General features: G+C 47.6%; 2 protein-coding genes across 5 annotated transcripts in view; one reads left to right on the top strand and one right to left on the bottom strand.

Annotated features, from left to right (window-relative positions):
• The window catches only part of FAM234B (family with sequence similarity 234 member B), a 39,417-nt gene extending 32,337 nt beyond the window's left edge, over positions 1–7,080 (top strand). For 2 of the 3 annotated variants that reach the window (XM_060414211.1, XM_060414212.1), the window contains exons 11-12: positions 499–616; positions 2,901–7,080. In XM_060414211.1, the coding sequence (XP_060270194.1) occupies positions 499–616; positions 2,901–3,160 (378 nt within the window). In that variant the 3' untranslated portion in view covers positions 3,161–7,080. The remainder of the gene's footprint in view (positions 1–498; positions 617–2,900) is intronic. The other variant, XM_027967852.2, reaches the window with a different exon arrangement.
• An 857-nt stretch (positions 7,081–7,937) lies between these two features.
• On the bottom strand, positions 7,938–18,305 carry GSG1 (germ cell associated 1). 2 transcript variants are annotated; one of them, XM_027965844.3, is made up of 6 exons: positions 18,237–18,305; positions 14,287–14,605; positions 12,649–12,819; positions 11,693–11,845; positions 10,783–10,894; positions 7,938–8,353 (listed from the first exon to the last, which is right to left on the bottom strand). In XM_027965844.3, exons 1-6 carry the CDS (start codon positions 18,243–18,245, stop codon positions 8,014–8,016), a joined length of 1,104 nt encoding a protein of 367 aa, XP_027821645.3. In that variant the 5' UTR covers positions 18,246–18,305; the 3' UTR covers positions 7,938–8,013. The 2 variants fall into 2 exon arrangements, with proteins under 2 accessions (XP_027821645.3, XP_060270196.1); XM_060414213.1 differs by having other exon boundaries at positions 12,772–12,819.
• Between the last annotated feature and the right edge of the window lie 1,045 nt (positions 18,306–19,350).

Genomic DNA, 19,350 nt, shown 5'->3' with positions numbered 1-19,350 from the left:
CTTTATTTATTTCAGGAATAGATAAGATTTTCATGAATTTATTTTTTAGCTTGACACTTGCAGTTGGCTTTGCTATCCAGTAAAAGCAGGAGTCTTTGGTTCACCGTGTTTTTATAAGCAGGCTTTCCCTTGACAAGCCCCTCCTGCTGCCAGGGAAGAACTGTTCCTGATACTCGCCGAGGCACCAGACTGTGAGGGCTCCATCATTTTCTCTCCTGGGGCATGCCTATTTTCTTTCTTCCTTCCTGTTTCCTATGAGGGAGAAAGCGTTTTCCAGCTCTGGTGGTTTGATGAAGTTAGTGTTTAGCCAGTGTTTTGAGATTTGAAATGACATGTCTCTCGTATGTGGAGTTTCACTCATACATGCCCTGGAGTGGGATCGGGGCTTGGCCTCATAGTAGATGAGTAACCCCCACCATCTCTGCCGTCCCTTCATCTGAGCAACGTTGTACAAGGGAATGTGGACTGACCTCTGCTCTCCCTGTTTCTCATCATCAGGATGTTGTCCTGGGAACTGGGCCACCCAGCCTTCACCACCTATACCTCCTGCATCCCACCTTCCCCTCCATCCTCCTGGATCTGGCCAATGCCACTGGCACTGTGACAGCTTCAGAGGGTAAGTCCCTGGGGGTGATGCAGAGGAGGGGAGGGGACGTGCTGGCCGGGTGAGGGGGATGAGGTGTGTGCTGTGGATGAGAGCAGGACGTGTGCCCTGAGCGGCTCCCTGCATTTCCCTTGGTACCATGGCGCCTGGGGCCACTGCCCAAGAGTGCCCTCTGAGGCTGTACCTGGCTCACAGGGTGAGGACCCACAGTCCCCGAACATTCTAGAATGCTAGAAGCTACCGGGCAGTGCTATCCCATCCCCAAGCGTTCAGGGAGCTAATGTTTCAGCGGCCGTTTACCTGTCGTCAGCCATGGGCCAGGCACTGCGCCTAGTGCTGGGAATACAAATCAGAGTAGTTTCTCAACCCTGTAGGAGCTTAGGAGCCAGAACTCACTGCAAAGGATAAAACAGAGGCAGGATATTTCCTCAGGGCATTTGTTTAGGCTCAGTCACGTCGGATTCTTTGCGACCTCGTGGACTGTAGCCCCCCAGGCTCCTCTGTGAGATTTGCCAGGCAGGAATACTGGAGTGGGTTAGTCTCCATAGAGACTTTCTTACTGCACATGCCCAGTGCATGGAAACTGGAGCCAAGAGGAAAAGGGAAGAAGAAAAGTCACCTGCAGTCTGACCACTCATAACCACTAACATTGGCAAGTGATGTTTCATGTGGTTGTTCAGTTGCCAAGTTGTGTCCAACTCTTTGTGACCCCATGGACTGCAGCCCACCAGGCCTCCCTGTCCATCATCAGCTCCCAGAGTTTGCTCAAATTCATGCCCACTGAGTCAGTGATGCTATGCAACCATTTCATCCTCTGCTGCCCCTTCTGCCCTCAATCGTTCCCAGCATCAGGGTCTTTTCCAGTGAGTCAGCTCTTGGCATCAGGTGGTCAAAATATTGGAGCTTCGGCTTCAGCATCAGTCCTTCCAATGAATATTGAGGACTGATTTCATTTAAGATTGACTGGTTTGATCTCCTTGCAGTCCAAGGGACTCTCAAGTCTTCTCCAGTACCACAGTTCAAAAGCATCAGTTCTTTGGTGTTCAGGCGTTCCTTATGGTCCAGCTCTCACATCCATACATGACTACTGGAAAAACCATAGCTTTGACAGTGCTGACCTTTGTCAGCAAAATGATGTCTCTGCTTTTTAACACACTGTCTAGGTTTGTCATAGCTTTCCTTCCAAGGAGCAAGGATCTTTTAATTTCATGGCTGCAGTCACTGTCCACAGAGATTTTGGAGCCCAGTGTCACTGCTTCCACTTTTCCCCTTTCCACTTTTTCCCTTTCTTTTTGCCATGAAGTGATGGGACCAGATGCCATGATCTTAGTTTTTATAATGTTGAGTTTCAAGCCAACTTTTTCACTCTCCTCTTTTAACCTCATCAAGAGGCTCTTTAGCTCCTCCTTGCTTTTTGTCATTAGGGTGTCATCTGCATATCTCCGGTTATTGGTATTCCTCCCAGCAGTCTTGATTATAGATTATCATTCATCCAGCCCTGCATTTTGCATAATGTACTCTGCATATAAGTTAAATAAGTAAGGTGACAGTTATACAGCCTTATTGTATTCCTTTCCCAATTTTGAACCAATCATTGTTCCAATGAACATTATGTAATGGTAATTAAGAATCAAGACCATTTTTATTGCAACACCTGGTTTATAGATGAGGCAGAATAAACACTAACTTGGTACAGAGATTAGGCCACGAGGCACTGACAATCTAGGATTTACCAGAATTTCTAATTTGTTGTGCTCCGTTTTCTACCGCAGTTGGCCAGTCCCCTCACTTCCTGATCTTGGGCTTTCTCAGAAGCAGCTTTGGGACTTACCTGGTAGCTCAATGTAAAGAATCCACCTTGAAATGCAAGGGACATGGGTTCGACCCCTGGTCAGGGAACTAAGATTCTGCATGCCACAGAGCAACTAAGCCTGTGCCACAACTACTGAAGTCTGTGCGCCACAACCAGAGAGTCTGTGTGCTTCAATGAGAGATCCCACGAGACACAATGAAGACCCAACACAGCCAAGATAAAGAAATTATTAAGTGCAAAAAGGTAGCCGCTGTGGAGAAGCGCAGGTATAGAAACAGAGGATTTGCCGCTTTGCTGGCCACCAGCTGCTCACCAGTGTGCACCCATAGTCTAGTCGGTCCCTTGTGTTGATTAGCACTCAGTAAACGTCTTGCATGAATCAGCAGAGGAGGAAATGGGTGAATGAGTCTTGAGCCCAGCCACTCTCCTGTGAGCCCAAGTCTTCTGTCCTCATTGACTGCTCTCCTTTGTATCCTGCCTCAGTTGGGATCAACGACCTGTGGAAAGACGCCTTTTACGTTACCAGGACAACAGGGCCCAGCTCTGAAGGGCACCCGGCACCCCTGGTGGTCAGCAAGCTCAGTCTGCGGTGGGCACTGATGGAAGGCCAGATGGTCCAGCTGGAGGAGACCACCCCCAAAATCGGCCGCGGGGAGCTGCGCAGATTCCTCTCGAGGATAAAGTTCGTCGACTCTCCCTACCAGGTGACAAGCTTGGGAAAGAAAGTGTGTGGTTACTCTTGAGGGTGAAGGGCAAACACAGCCAACTCCAAGTCTGCTCTTTAGAAGGTCAGGGGTGCGGGTGGGCACCTTCTTGAGTTGCTAGGTATCAGGAAATAGCTGTTTTGGACCAGCATTATTTCATAGGGGTAAGTGATGACCTTGAACTATTGCTTGGTTGTTCTGAGCTGGAAATGGTACCCTCTCTCTTAGAGGAGACATTTGGAAGTGTGGGGTCATAGCTTTTGCTGTTACTTCAGGTCTTTCCTGGGTAAGGCTGGTGATGCCAGCCTCGTGCAGGGCTTGTGGCAGTTACCTGCTGTGAAGAACTCTTAGTGTTGTTGTTGAATTGCCAAGTTGTGTTTGACTCTTTGACCGCATGAACTGCAGCATGCCAGGCTTCCCTGGCCTTCACCGTCTCCTGGAGTTTGCTCAAACTCATGTCCATTGAGTCAATGATGCCATCCAACCATCTCATCCTCTGCTGGCCTCTTCTCCTCCTGGCCTGAAGTCTTTCCCAGCATCAGGGTCTTTTCCAGTGAGTCAGCTCTTCGCATCATGTGGCCAAAGTACTGGAGCTTCACCTTCAGCATCCGTCCTCCCAGTGACTATTCAGGGTTAATTTCCTGTAGGACGGACTGGTTGTCTTGCTCAAAACGCACCCCCTGCCCTAGCCAATACGACAGCCTAGTTCAATGTTCAAGAATGAATCATGGAAAAAGATACAGTCTCTGGGCCTTTCTGGAGGGACACTTGTAAACTTTGGAGGCTGAAACAAAAGGATAGGGAAATAGAGGGATATTCTACCTTGAGAGTCCTTCCATGTCTCTACCATGAAAAAAATTAAAGTCACTGATTCGTGCCCTTTTCTCCCTAGATCTAGGCTGCTGGACCCTTCAGTTCCAGAAGAAGTGAACGGAGTGGCACTGTCCCTCCCCAGCGGGTGTAAACATAGTGCTTTGGAGAGGAGGACTTCTGTCAGCCCCTTCCACCTCCTCTGCATGACCGTCGCCAGGCACTTTGAAAGGCACTTGGAATTCTTCGATAACAGCACCATCCGTTCGGCTGGGGTATCTTACCTGCCCGCCCGACCCCTGAATTAACCCCTTCTCCTAGGCACTCTGTGTGGATAGTTTGGAACTGTGAATCTTACTGTTTTATTTTCTGTTTGTCTAATGTATGAACCCTGGCTGGGAAATTCCAGTGAAGTCCTTCCCTGGAACGTTTTGCTGTGCCTAACGCCCTGAGCGTGTATCTGTCTGTTCATGTGGTGATGAAGCCTTCTCTAGATACGCACATCGTAAGCGCCCAGGTTCTCATCCGCCTGAAACACATCTTGTTGGTTTGGGTCCTCTTGAGACAGGTAGCCCACCTCTGACTTGGAGGGCCCCTCAGCCTCTCTCCCCTATTCCCCCTCTGCTGGTCTCTCTCCTAGTCCCTCCTGCTGGTACCTCGCCTGGCCCCTGACCTTGGCAGCAGCAAGAAAGACTGACACGGGGATAGCATGAGCCAGCCAGAATTCTCATTTCTTCCTCATCTTAGGCCTCCTGTCTCGTCTCCTCACATATTCCTTCTCTGTAGGTGTAATGACCATAACGATTAACCCTGATTGGTGTGAGGCGACACCTCGTTGTAGTTTTGGTTTGCATTTCTCTAATAATGAGTGAGGGCTTCCCTGGTGGCCCAGAGGTTGTTGAGCATCTTTTCATGTGTTTATAGGCCATCTGTATGTCTTCTTCCTGAGAAAGACTGAAGGCAAAAGGAGAAGGGGGCGGCAAAGGATGAGATGGTTAGATAGCATCACCGACTCAATGGACATGAATTTGAGCAAGGAGATAGTGGAGGACAGAGAAGACTGATGTGCTGTAATCCATGGGATTGCAAAGAGTCAGACACGACTTAGCAACTGAACAACAATAACATATCTTCTTTGGAGAAACATCTGTCTGGGTCTTCTGCCCGTTTTTGATTGGGTTGTTTTTGTGCTGTTGAGCTGTGAGCTGCTTATAGATTTTGGAAATTAATCCTTTGTCAATTGCTTTGTTTGCAATAATTTCCTCCCATTCTGACTATTGGAAAGGGAGCAAAAGTGGTTTAAATACCCCCTCCTCCACCCCTCCCCCAGCCAGGTCCAGAGGCTATGTCTCGGTTGGTATCGTTCTGCCTCTCGTGGTCATTTTTATCGTGTTTACTGCGGATGTGCTTATGTGTATGCCACCCTCAGCTTAGAGGAAAACTCAAGTCAGGAACAACTGAGGCAGGCAGCCTCAGCCCCCTTTCATCTCCACTCTGCTTTCTCAGCATCTTCTCCTCATGGGCGTCTTCCTTTCTGCTCTTTTATTCAGGGAAATTTCTGCTTTGCTTGCGCGAGAGCCAAGCTGTTTCAGGACTTTGGCTCTGGCTCCTTGAGCCCAGCATGCAAACATTCTGCCGTGTACACTCCTCTTCCTTGTAGAACCCTTGAAGTAGAGTATTTTGAGAAAATGTCTCTGTAAATACTATAGCTTTTATAAGTGGTGAAATTCTTTAGAGTTATCTCTAGCGCTTCCTTCTTCTGTATGGATATGTTACTTTATCAGGTTCTCTGTTAAACGTCTAGACCATTGTTCATACAGCAGGGAATCCCACATGAGCCGGAGGAGAACCACTTTTGTTCTGGAATAATTTTGATAAGTCATCCCTGAGTACACTCAGGTTCTCTCTTGACTTAAACCTGTGTCTTTTTAGCTTGTGTTAATAGGTTACTTGACTTCAGAGATTACAGAAAGTTGGGATGCCAGATTTAAAGGGATCTGTCTGAATTGCCCACTGGTAGGCATTGTGACCTAACAGAAAGTTGGTAGCCAGAGCTCTAAGCAACCATGGTGCCCAGCCTGTAGACTGGTCTTTTAACCAGGTTTCTGCCCTCCCATCCCCTCTGAAAGCAAATTTGGTTCTAGCTCTTTGAAAGGCATGTATGGGTCCAGCTTATTGTAAACTTAGGGGAACAATTAGAAGATATCCAGGAGCAAGGGATTGATTCCAGATTCACTTCTAGGGTTTTAATCTGCCTGGCTAGAAGGATGTAGGATCAAGTTTGGTCTAGGAGAGAATTCTAAGGACTAATTCACAGTCAGCTGAATACCTAAAGCCTGAGTGGCCATCATGTGGCCTGGGGCTGGGCCACCTGGGGCCCTGCCACATGGACGCTTCCTGGGAAGCCACCCACTGTGGGCAAGAGTCAAATGCAGAGTTGTTTACTGAGGATCTGGTTTGAGAGGGACTGTTGAGGGCGGGAGAGTGTATTTATGCTGGGCGTGTCCCAGAAATACATCAGTAGCAGTCAGGGGGAAAAAAGTCCCTGAATTCTTTGTGGTGTGTTTGCAAACCAACTTAACAGAGACTGTTTTGACCTTGATCACTTTGAATCTCTCTCTGGCTAAAACAGCAGGACACAGGTTTCCTCTTTCTCTTGCAGCCAGTACAGTGGGGTGTACATGATGGATGAAGATCGAGGAAGCTTCATCTGACTGGTGTGGGTGCTGGGCTATTGTCAAACATGTCCCTGAACTTCCTTCTCTTCTCAGGCAACCCCCTGACCAGATGTCTAAGACAGGAAGGGCTCCTCTCCTCCCCTGCACTCCACTCGGGGTGCCAGCAGAGCCCATCAACCACTACTTAGAAACGGTACTGACTTCTGAGAACACAAGGCTGTTCCTTCTCCCAGCATCTCCTGTTTACGTCCCTTATGAACCCTCCACCCTAGATAACATCTTCCCCACCATCCCCTCCCAGAGGGTCTCTGCCGCCTTTCCTCGTGTGGTCGGTGGCTTCCCCCCGCCCCTTCGAATGTGAATGGCCATCCTTAGTACCCGTGTTTAAGGAGAGCCAGCTGGTACGTTGTCAGGAAGCACTGTTTAAAATGTGAATTGTTACAGAACAAATAAACACTGTATAGAAGCGTACGTGTGTGCTGCTCACATTATTCCCAGCCGTCAAGGACGGTGTGTTCTCCCTGATGGAAGAGGGAAGGGGCGAGGGTGTGGACGTGAGCCGGGGTCTCAGGAGTGTCAGCTGCAGCCTGGTCTCTGGGGAAGCGTCCCTTGGGTTCTCCACTGGGGAACTGCTGTCCTGTCCGTGTGGCCTCGGTGGGCTGGTTTTTTTGTTTTTGTTTCGCTGCACCCACTGCTTGTCGGATATCTCAGTTCCCTGTCCAGAGACTGAACCCAGGCCATGGCACCAAAAGCCTGGCCTGCTAAGCATGAGGCCACCAGGGGACTTCAGGGGGGCTGTTTTGGGGGTGGCCTGTCCCTGCAGGCTGTGGGAGCCTTCTCATGTGTCCTGGTCTCCTGGTCTCTCCAAGGATAATGTGTAATTAACATAGTGTGATGTGGTCCTTACCACACGGGTGCAGGACGCTGTGGCAGGCAGCGTGGAGGACCTCCGCTCTACATGGCATACATAGCTCCTAGTACTGCCTGCCAGTGTGTGGCTTTAAAGTCAAGTGCGCCTCAGCTGAGCCGAGCCCCTATCAACCACCCATCTCTGTTCTCCTGACCAGCCTGATTGCCCCTAAAGGGCAGGATCTCTGCTTTACTCCTTTTTTTAATCTCCCAGAACCTGGCACATAATGACCAATCGAATCGAGAAGAACTTCTGAATGAGTGAGATGTGGGGTGAGGGGCGGTGGAGTGGGGGCGGTGAGACTGAGCTGTGATGGAAGAGGGAGCCAGGGCACTGGGCATCTGGGCGTGCACCCCTTGGACTTAGACTTTCAATACCCTTGTTCTTAACCTCTGGAAGTCACACTCAGGAAACAGACTGTGGCTTGAGCACGTGTTGATCACAGAGCAACGTGTAAGGTAGGGCTTCGGCCTGCTCTCCAAACCCCCTAACTCCTAACACTCTTCTACAGATGAGCCAGCTGCTTTGGCCTCGGGCTCCTGGCTGGCGCCTCGTTGAAGTTCCTTGTCATGTAGTTCTGAGTAGAAGTCCACCCCTTCGGAGATGGAGCGGATGGGCTGACGGTGGAACTGGGGGTAGCTGGTCACGGGCGCCCCCTGGTGGGCGGTGCACGCCAGCTGCTGCAGGAAGCACTGGTGGTGATGCGGTCGGCAGTCTGGGGCTCCACGGAAGCTCTTACTGTGCTTGCACTTGAATTCCAGCACCAGCCGGGTGTAGGTGTTGAAGGTGGTGACCGCCGATGCCATGCAACAGGTAAAGGAGACCCAGGCCGCGCTAGGGACACAGACACGGAAGATGGGAAAGAAAGACACTTTCTTACGGGCTTGAAAGGAAAATACCAAGGTCCCTTCCTACTAGTCAACTAGGGGATGCCTCTTAGGGATTTAGGAACATGAGGGTGTCACCTTTCACATGTAGATAAAGAGCAGTGGGCAAGAGGTCTGAATCTGGTCTGTCCTAGGGTAAGTTCTGAATGTTTTGTAGTAAAAAACCATGATTTATACGGTGTTAAAGTCAGGAGTTTACTGCACCGATTCGTTCTTTTATACCTGGCGGTGGCGGCCTGTTTTATCTGTGTGTAGGTTTGTGTGTGTGGTGGTTTAGTCACTAAGTTGTGTCTGTCTCTTTTTCGATCCCATGAACTGTAACCTGCCAGGCTCCTCTGTCCATGGGATTTTCAAGGAAATACTGGAGTGGGTTGCCATTTCCCTCCTCCAGAGGCTCTTCCCCACTTAGGGATCAAATTTGCATCGCCTGCATTGGCAGGCAGATTCTTTACCATCTGAGCCACCAGGGAAACTCTGTGTATATGTGTACACACACACACACATACACACACTCACTCCTGCCCCACCACACACAATTTTTCGGACTACTGCACTTTCCCAAGCTGCAGACCCTCATATAATCTCAACAATTCCACAGACCTATAGCTCAGCTGACACAGTACACGCAGCCCAATGCACTACCTCTTTCCTTTCCCTGACGTGTGTGTGTGTTTGTGTGTGTGTGTGAGTCGCTCAGTTGTGTCCAATCCCATGGACTATAGTCTGCCAGTCTCCTGGAGAGGGTAGCCATTCCCTTCTCTAGGGGAATCTTCTTGACCCAGGGATTGAACCTGGTCTCCAGCATTGCAGGCAGATTCTTTACCATCTGAGCCACCAGGGAAGCCTGACACACACATATTTCCTGCCAAAGATTTTCCTGCACTCAGATAGCTGTTCTGTCTTCCCTAGTTGTGACCCTAGCTGTCATAGAGTCTCCAGAGTTGAGCCTCTGGGAGGCATTCAGGAAACCCTGAGTACACATCCAGAGGCATTAGTATAGACTTCTCCAGTGGAAACAAGGCCTACAATGCAAACAGTGTGGTTCTTGGATCAAAGAAATTTGTAAAGGATGGAAGAGAAGCTGGACGGATTCAACAAAGAGAAAAAGACACCAGGGAACCATTCAAACACACTCCTCAGAACCAGGAAAGTCAAACCCCTAAGTGTCTCACAATCGTGGGAAGCCCGGGACACCAGGAGTTGAGGGGGCATTGTTGGGGGGTGGATTTCATGAGGCCGTGACGGTGGAAGGCCACACGCCACTGCTGTGTGTTCCCCTCTGCTGCCTGTGACGGACAAAGATACTTTGCTGGGAGTTTTGAAGTCTAAGCCCTGCAGTTGAAATGCCAAGAATGGCTCAAAAAATGGACAAAAGCTGAGAAATGATGAGTCTGGAAAATGAGCTAAACTGTGATAGGGTTGGCTGATGGAAAGATGAGAGACCCCCGAATCTAATAGCCCATATTATACCACGAGGAAAGGGGATGGGATCCTGTGACAGACAGGCATAGGCTTCCATGTGCCTCTTCGGCACAGAAATTCAAGTCTGGTACTGTCTTTCCAGCACTGGTAAGTGCTTAGCACTCAGTCCAGATGGTTCATGAAGATCTAAGTTAACATCTGTGTAGTGAATGGAGAGTGTCCCTCAAGGGAGAAGCTGAGAAACCCACATAAAGGGGATGTTACCCTTGAACTGTAAGTGTTTCATCATGGTCTCTGCTTCCTTTATAATAAGAGAAGTCTAAACTAACTGAACCCTTAGTTCTTTAAGGGTTAGAGGGAGACTGTTTCATTTCTAACACAGTTTGGTGGAATAAGAATGGAGGCAGGATGAACTTATTCACTATAGGAGGAGAGTGGGCAGCCATTCACAGAAATGGAATCCAGATTTCAAGGCTATTTCTTCATTTCTCTGTCTCCCAAGTATTTTGAATCATAAAATATTGGGTTGGCTGAAAAGTTTGTTCAGGGTTCTCTGTAAGATTTTATGAAAAAATCTGAATGAACTTTATGGGCAACAGAATATATAAAATGTAGAGCCTCACTTCCATAAACCATGCAAAATCAGTCTCATTTCCCTAGGACGTCCTACATGTCAGGTGTAGAAGCACTTATTAATAGCTTTATCAGCAGAAAAACTTGACAATGTCCTCATGAAAAATAAGCTGGAGGAATCCACTCTGTCCCTCTCCTTGGAAGGTGGGGAGAGAATGGGTATGGCCTGCTGGTCCAGCCCTCTGGATGATTGACAGGTGTCTGGGATGAGGGATGGAGAGAAGGAAGGAGGACAGACAGCAAGCGCCTAGTTGAGGGCTGCCATTTAGTGGAGGTGGACTGGGGAAGAAGAGAAAGGTGGCGGAGGTGATAAGCACTTACTAGAAAGCCCAGCCGTAGTTCCAAGCGTGTGGCCTCCAGTCTTCTGGACCCAAGTTGGCCGTTGCCTGGAAAACTTGTGAGTACATCATATGGCCCACCATCCCCAGAAGGCCTGCAAAAGATACAGGGAGGCAGCACCCTTAGAGAAAGGCTGGCACTGCCATCTATCTATAGGGAATACGATTTGGGAGCAAATCGTACTCCCTATCTGGCATCAGGGCTACCCTGCGCTGGGGGCTCCCTCCTTGAAGGCGTGTTTGCTGTTGGTTCCCCAGATGTTAGGTTTTGAGCTATGGGAACATTTCTAGTCAATGCTGCATGCTGGGCTGCTCCTCCCTTTAGGTCTTTCCCATCTGCATCCCTAATGTGAACCCTCCTCTCCTTCATCATCTACACAAGGGGCTCCAACCTCTGGGGTCTAATGCTTGATGATCTGAGGTGGATCTGAATAAAGTGCACAATAAATGTAATGTGCTTGAATCATCCCCAAACCATCCCCTGCCTCCATCTGTGGAAAATTTGTCTTCCATAAAAAACTGGTCCCTGGTGCCAACAAGCTTGGGGACCACTGATCTACAGGCATCTCTTACTTGATCCAACAGAGTCTGGCAAAGCTGTGTGCATGACTCAGAAGTAATAAACCAAACCGTATTGTATATAATGAGAAAACTTGCAAGTAGAAAGAACCCAGAGAGAAATGATTTTGCAAAGTACGTAATGATGTAATCTAGCATTTTGCATGCTGTTTCAGTTTAAAATTAAAGATGCCTGTGCTGTATCTCCTGCCTCCATTCTTTAGCATTCTTTGGGGCTCCTTCCTTCCCTTAGGACAGAGATTCCAGCTGCCGGCTGGGCTTCAAAGGCAACAGGGGACACCCACCCCCTCTGTAGCTCCTGAGACTCTGCTCACCCGATAAGACAGAGGAGATGGCGGCAAAGGCGCTCAGCTTGAGGCTGCAGCCAGGGTTCCCCGTGAACAGCAAGTCCATTAGTAGCAGGAGGAAACTGATGAGTTCAAGTCCAATGTAGGCAAACTGGGCTCCCAGTGATAACCATAGGATCTCTGCAGAAACCAGAGGAAGAAGAACCCTCACCCTGGCAATTAAATAACTGAACGAGCGGTGAACAGTTGCTGCCCATGAGGAGTGGAGAGCCTCATTAGCACCAGATGAGAAGGCAGAGTTGACAGCAGCTGGGACAGTCCTTGACCAGGGGGCTCTTGGCTATCAGCTCTCACTCTACTCAGTATCCCATACACAATCAACCATGCTTAACTCACTGTAAGTACTCTTAGGGAGAGTGGAGGAGAAATCATCCAATTTCCACCAAATCTTTTAGGGATGTAACTTTTGCTACTTATTTCTGTTTCTTTTCTTAAAAAAATTTAATTCTGGAACCATCTCTTTTGTTTCTCTTCTTCCTCCTTGACTCCTTTCTTTCTATGTTACAAAAAAATGTATAACATCAGTGTTAATTTTGCATTGGCAGAGGTAACCTAACCAACTATCATTATGTTTTGATACTAAGGGATATATACCTTTCAGTAAAGTTACTGAAATGCAAAAAAAAAAAAAAAAAAAAAAGGAAAAGGAAAAATTCAAGCTTTCTACATGGTTACTTGGCAACAGGAGTAGGTTAGAGCTGTTGGTAGATTTCTATTTGGGAACTTTATTTGTCCCTGCTGTTGCTTTTTAGCATTCCTGCCTAGGGATGAGTGTCAGCCAGGTGGGAGTTTGAATCAGCCTAGTGGGAGTTAGTGTCACTCTGTGAGGCTCAGAAGAAAAGAAAAGCAGGAGATCACAGTACAGTTTAGATCCCCAGAGGCCCAACTCAATGGCAACTAAATTTCTCATCAAACCCACATACTTGCCACAAGCCCCAAGGGAGGGTAGGAGAGGGAAGCCTTCTCCATCAACCGCTTCCCTCCAAATCGGAGAGTGGGGTGACGTGGGCCTTGCAACGTGGCAAATTCCAGTAGTCCTTTCTCACCTCTCTCGGTTGGTGGTGTGAGTTCAAGGAAACTTCGGCACCTCTCCCCTGAAATAGACAAGGTACAAGGTGGTGAGCTGCTGCCCTGGTCGGAGGGACACAGGCTTTTCCTAATTGCATCCTGGGGGCCTGCCCAGCACATGGGAAGCAGCCCATAAATGTCTCTTTGGAAGCAGGAAAGGATGCAAGGATGGATGAACAAAATAGGCCAGAGTCATCCAAGGTTAATTTCTGCCTCAAGTCCTGATTATGAAGAGGACACTCCCCGAGTCACCCAGGGGGTGTTTCCAGCATTGGTTCCCCAGCTCCTCCTGCTCCTGCTGCTGGCTTGAGTGGCTCTAAATTGTTTCCTGGACTGGAGTCACAGCAGTGCTAAATGGCACAATAATAAATATAAATGGAATTCTCTCAAATCATCCCATCCCCTCCTTCTCCCACTGAGTCCAAAACTCTGTACTTTACATGTATGTGGAAATGTACACTTCACCACATGTAAAATAGATAGCTAGTGGGAATTTGATATATGATGCAGGGCAACCAAAGCCAATGCTCTGTGACAACCTGGAGGGATGGGATGAGGAGGAAGGTGGGGGCTTCAGGCTGGGGGGACACATGTATGCCTGTGACTGATTCATATTGATGTATGGCCAAAGCCATTACAATATTGTAGAGTAATTATCTTCCAATTAAAATAAATGAATTAATTAAAAATGTAAAAATAAATGGAAATACCCAAGAGTTTATAATCCTTTCCAATCTCCTTTTCACCTTAGCCCAAACTGGGAGAAGCTGTAGACTGCAAATTGTACACAGTTCTGGGCTTTAGGAAAACCTCACCTCAGGGGGGTCTTTGCAAGCTTTGAGCAGGGACGAGGGAGCGTCCTCTGCTATTTGCCCAAGGACAAGCCCCTACCTAACATGCTGGCATCACGCCTGCTTTGCGAGTGTACGCCTGTGACCTGAGACCTGAGAGGGTCTGTCTGCGGCTCCTCTGGGGAGAACTTCCACGATGTATTTATCCTCCCGGGGCTTCACTTGCCCTGCCTTTTCAGTGGCAACAATAACACTTAGAATGAGAACACGCTTCTGGGATGCTTTAGGGGCCATCTACTCTGATGCCTGCATCTCACAAATGAGAAAATCAAAGCCTGTAGGAGTGAAGTTGTTCCTGTAAGGTTCCAGCTGGTCAGAGCCCAGGCTTTTTCTACGATACTCTCCTTGTTTTGTCTCTAAATGGCAACTCTAGCTGGCAGGAATGGGAAGTCTCATAACCTTCAAAGTCTGCGTGAAACTGTTGAAGGGAGATGCTGTTTGAAACCAGCGAGTGTCTGGAGGTGAAATGCCAGATGGATGGAATTTGGGCCTTATGACAGAAGAGTCTGATGTGGAAGGGATACAATGGAGAAGGGGGAGACGCTGAGGCTAGGGGTGAGCCCTGCCGGTGTGAACGAGGACTACACACTTCCCTCTGCCGGGGAGGACAAGAAATCAGGCGGCCGGGGGCGAGGCAGCTACCTGGCTCTTCCATGATCTCCGCGCAGGATAGCCACATGCCGCTCCGGAAGGAATGGAAGGTGAAGCGGTCATCCCCGGTCTCCCAGCTGTAGTGCACCACCTCCGGGGAAGATGCGTTGCTGCCGCCCCCATCCAGGGGCACCGGCACGTCAAAGCACTTGGCTGGTAGACCTTTCCCGCACAGGGGCTTGGGCACCTTCTGTGTGCCCACAAACCAGTGGTTGCTGAGCAGGGATGCTGTGGAGAGGCTGAGTGATAGCATGTTGAGGACGGCAGATAGGCATGTCCGTTGGCTAGAGAAGCCCTTCGGGAGCCCCATCTGTAATAAAACACACAGGCGTGGAGCCTGATGTTAGAGACTCATCTGAGATCCGAGATCAGCGCCCTCCCCTGAGGCTCCCTAAACTCCATGGAGCTGCTTTCCTCCAACACAATGGGCGCGACCAGCCCTTAGGAGTTTTCTCCAAGCAGCCTTGGGCGAGCTCGGCTCCAGGAGTGGCCTGGAGCAGGCGCTGAAGCGATGATGTTTATTTCAGCTGGACCTTATTATAGTAAAACGCTTATTGGGGATAATCTGAACAAGCATCAGATAGTAACGTGATTAAGCCACTGAGCTAGTGTGCATCTGGTTGAGAAAAAGGATTAGGCGATCACCAGATGTTCCTGCTGGTAATCTTTGGTTTTGTCGTCAGGGAAAGGTAGTGGGGAGGTATTTGTTGTTGTTGTTGTTGTTACGAGGATTTACTTAAATAATACAAACAAAATGTTGGGCACTTATCTGACATATAATAATGTCTCACATGTTAAATTCCTCATTGCTCCAATCTAACAAAAAAAAACCATTTATACTCCTTTCAGTTATAAATGGGTTTTAATTTATGAAGTGAAGTGAAGTGAAGTGGTTCAGTTGTGTCCGACTCTTTGCGACCCCATGGACTATAGACCACCAGGCTCCTCTGTCCATGGGATTCTCCAGGCATGAATATACTGGAGTGGGTTGCCATTTCCTTCTCCAGCGGATCTTCCCGACCCAGGGATCGAACCCAGGTCTTCCGCAATGCAAGCAGACACTTTAACCTCTGAGCCACCAGGGAAGCTATATAAGGTTTTGATGTCTTCCTCCCTGGTAGCTCAGATGGTAAAGAATCCACCTGCAATGCAGGAGACCCAGGTTCAACCCCTGGGTCAGGAAGATCCCCTGGCGAAGGGAATGGCAACCCAGTCCAGTATTCATACCTAGAGAATTCCATGGAGAGAGGAGCCTGGCAGGCTACAGTCCATGGGGTCTCAAAGAGTCAAACATGAGTGAGTGACTAACACTTTCACTTTTCCCTGTGTTCGATTCCTCTGAGAGGAGTAAAGGGGCATATATCCATGGGAATCTCCCAGCAAGAATAGTGGAATGGGTAGCCATTTCCTTCTCCATGGGATCTTCCTGACCCAAGGATCGAATCTGGGTCTCCCACATTGCAGGAAGATTCTTTACCATCTGAGCCACCAGAAAAGCCCATTTATCCTACTAATGAATGATAAAGAGGATGCTCCCTAGGGAGCAGATAGAGGCACTGGGCTCTTGAGGGTAGGAGGACAGAGAACCAACTGGGATGCTGCAACCCTTGGAGAGGAAATAGAGTGATGGGTTTTGAGAGAGGTGGAGATCTGAGTGCAGCTTCCATCCACTATGCCTGAACTGAGAGAATCTCAAATGAAGGGTGGCTGTGTGGTACCCATGGAGGCGGGACACTGAGTGCTCTGGCCTTGGAGCCATAGGGAGGGTGTCCTTGGCGGGTGGACAAGGAACCTGCAGGTGCAGCCCCACAGCCCAGTGCAGTTGCAGTGTCTGGGGAGACCCAGTGGGTGGCTGCAGAATGAATGCAGCCCCTGTGGCTTTGGCTGGAGCTCTCAACCTTGTCATTTTTAGCCTAAAAGAAGGGTGAGATGAAAATGTCCCAAAGTTAGATGTTTCAGTGCTGGGGAGTGGTGGCATGGAGCCAGACTGAATTTGATTTATTAATAAAAATAAAGAGATCTGACAGGTCTCACACTTTGCATTACGAAGCAGTTTGTACTGTTATATTAATATATACTGAACGGAAAAGAAGCCCATACTTAGTTGCTGACAGACACTTCCTAAAGTAAACCATCTTGAGCTTTCTAAGGGGAATCACTTACATCAGAATTAATCAGACCCAAATCTGCTTAGTTTAAGAGATGTAAATAAAACCATAGCTAAATAAGACAGGCCCATAAATCTGCCTCTCTCATCATCTCCAGCTGAACATTTTCTACATTAAACAGGCAACTTTATCTTAGAATCATAACAGTTTGTTCTTTATAATTTTCAGGGACTAAAACAGTACATGCCACGACAAAGTGCAGTTTTTTATGGCAATAAGAAATACACCAGATTCATATGTAGATAGAAGCCAGTAAGCAAAATGTATGATAAAACAGCTTCTGTAAAGCAATTTGCTAATAAGATTTTTTTTTTAAAGCACTCAACAAATTAACTCCAGCAAGAATTGTTGGTTCGACTCTGGGTGACCTTGGTGAGGACTCAAAAGCCATGATACCTGGAAGGGGGCGGGGGTGATCTTATATTGACAGATATGGAAGTCATTATGAGCCCCTTTTCTTCCCCCAAAAGAATGTTGTCATCTTGTTTTTTAGTTTTGAAAATCCTATTTGTTTTTGTCATTGTTCTGCTACCCTTAATTAGTTACCCTTTCTATTTTTATATCCATTGCTTGAATAGGAAATAGACTTCAAGGTACAACATCTTCATCCATTCTTCTGTATAAAGATGGAACTAAGGATTCGGGCAATTCTACATTTTTGACAACTTTATTTTCGACCCCATATAACTTTGAGATTTAGCCACTATCCCATCACATCCAGATTTTTATTTTACCCTCAATCCATTTAAAATCATACCTATTCACAAATTATTCATCAGGTTATTCCAAAATAAGAGTCATGAATCCCTCACCACAGTCCAGCCACTCTGTAGCAGCACTAAGGTGACAACCAACTTAAGAAGTTGAGAAGCAGAGAATGAAAAAGAGCTTGGGAGAATGAACTTATGGTTACCAGGGGGAAGGGGAAGGGGAAGGTATAGTTAGGGAGTTTGGGATGGACATGTACACTCTGCTATATTTAAAATGGATAACGAACAAGGACCTACTGTATAGCACGAGAAACTCTGCTTCGTGTTATGTGGCAGCCTTCACGGGAGAGGAATTTGGGGGAGAATGGATACACGTATACGATGGCTGGGTCGCTCTGCCGTGCACTTGAAGCTATGACAGCATTGTTAATCAGTTATACTCGAATATAAAATAAAAAGTTTTGAAAAGAGAAGAAAAAGAGCTTGGAATGAAGTCCAAAGACGCTGTTCCCAGGAGTGTCTACCAAGGACAGACTCAAGGAACCTCATTCAACGATTATCTTGATAACTGAATGAGAATCCATTCAAGAATCTTCAAGAATTGTCTTCAACACCCACACTGCCATACCCTTCACTACATATTTTATTCTTCCCCCTAAAAATGCCTTGCTCTTGATTTAGAAGAACAGTTTAATTTGGCAGTGGTTTCCTTCAGGGGATCGTGGAGAGGAAATAGCGGCCACAGACACGTTCCATCTTTGCATCTACTGACAAGCCCCAAGACGAGGGGAATCTTCAGTCTCTAAAAAAGGGACAGTGTGTGGCTTCAGACACAGGCTCAGACCACTAGGAAATATACAGATTGAAAATCTATACTTTTCAATAATTAATTTCTACCAATTTTCTGTGATTCTTCCATCAACATAGGTTAATGGCAAAACCTCAGGATTAACACAGACTAGTGAGGACAGCAAATGGATGAGACTGGCACATCTCAAAAGAATCGGGAGCAAAACAGCCATGAAATGCATGTTCCAAACAATAAGAGAGGGAAGCTGGTTACCTTGACCATGGTCCTTGTCTCACAGCTTGTCCAGAAGGACTGCAGATGCCATCTGTGCTCCAAATCCCTTTGGTTTAGTGTTGGAAGAAGGAAAACTCCCTTTCCATTCCCCTCCCACCTCCTCCCAGCCCTCCCCTCTGTCATATATTTTGGAGTGCTTCATGATTAAATGCTGCCTTGCAGGGAACTTGGGCATTTAAAAATTGACAAGGCACTCATGGTCCAGTTGTCCTGAGCGATTACACAGAAGAGCTTGCCACTGGGGCTCTGGGATTCAGCACAAAGACGCAAGGACCTACATGTGCAGAATGAAGAAACAACAAAATTCTGCAAAGCAATTATCTTTCAATTAAAAAATATATTAAAAAAGTGCACAGTGATTGAGTGTCCATCTCAGTGCCACTCCCTAGGAAACTGGTGAGAATGGATTGGGCTTGATTTTATGGCAGACAAAACATTGTAGAGTCACCACTGCTTTGTAGTGACTTTTGTCAGTTCCCATTCCCTTGTGTCCGATTTTCCGTCTCCTTCATAAGCCCTGTGATCTGCAATGTCAGGGGCCTCATAGAGCCATGGGTATGGAAAGGCTTCCTGGTGTCTCGGGTGGTCTCCACTCTCCAGTAAGTGACATTAGTAAGGATTATTATAACATCCTGAGACCATCTGTGTAAGGTAGTGTTGGGGGTAAGCCTGCAGAGGGAGGAGGATTGGAGAGAAATAAATCCCTGGGTTAGCAGTGCTGTGGCTATCTACCATGTCTCTCCCAATCTTTGGGTAAAGGGATAAATTTTTTTTTTAAAGTACATTTCTAAAACTTAAACAAAAAGCAAACAAACCTGGCAAATTAATAGGGGTTTGATTGCATATCTTTTGTTGTCAGTCCCCTAGAAATACAAATGGTGCTTTCTGTCCTCAAAAGCTGTGCCAATTAATTGGGTTGAGAAGGTGGGGAGACTGCTGTGTTCCCCTGAATACCCAGGGACTTCACCCTCTTCGTCCTGGCTGATGCTCTTCCTTCCTTCTTCCTGGAATGTCTTCTCTTCTTACCTAAGGATCTGCCTCTTGTCAGGATGAACTCAAGTCACCCATTCTTTGAAAATGCTTCTTCCTAAGG

Source organism: Ovis aries, chromosome 3 (genome assembly GCF_016772045.2).
Source record: "Ovis aries strain OAR_USU_Benz2616 breed Rambouillet chromosome 3, ARS-UI_Ramb_v3.0, whole genome shotgun sequence".
Taxonomy (NCBI): Eukaryota; Metazoa; Chordata; class Mammalia; order Artiodactyla; family Bovidae; genus Ovis; species Ovis aries.
Note: the sequence above shows the minus strand (reverse complement) of the source record. Positions and strands in the feature narration are given on the sequence as shown.

Excerpts from the sequence above, each read along its gene's own strand:
- GSG1 (XM_027965844.3), bottom strand. Across the intron at positions 12,820-14,286 it reads GGAGATCATGGAAGAGCCAG|GGGAGAGGTGCCGAAGTTTC; the intron begins GTAGCTGCCTCG and ends TGTCTATTTCAG. Across the intron at positions 11,846-12,648 it reads TCCCTTGGGGCTTGTGGCAA|AGATCCTATGGTTATCACTG; the intron begins GTATGTGGGTTT and ends TGGTTTCTGCAG.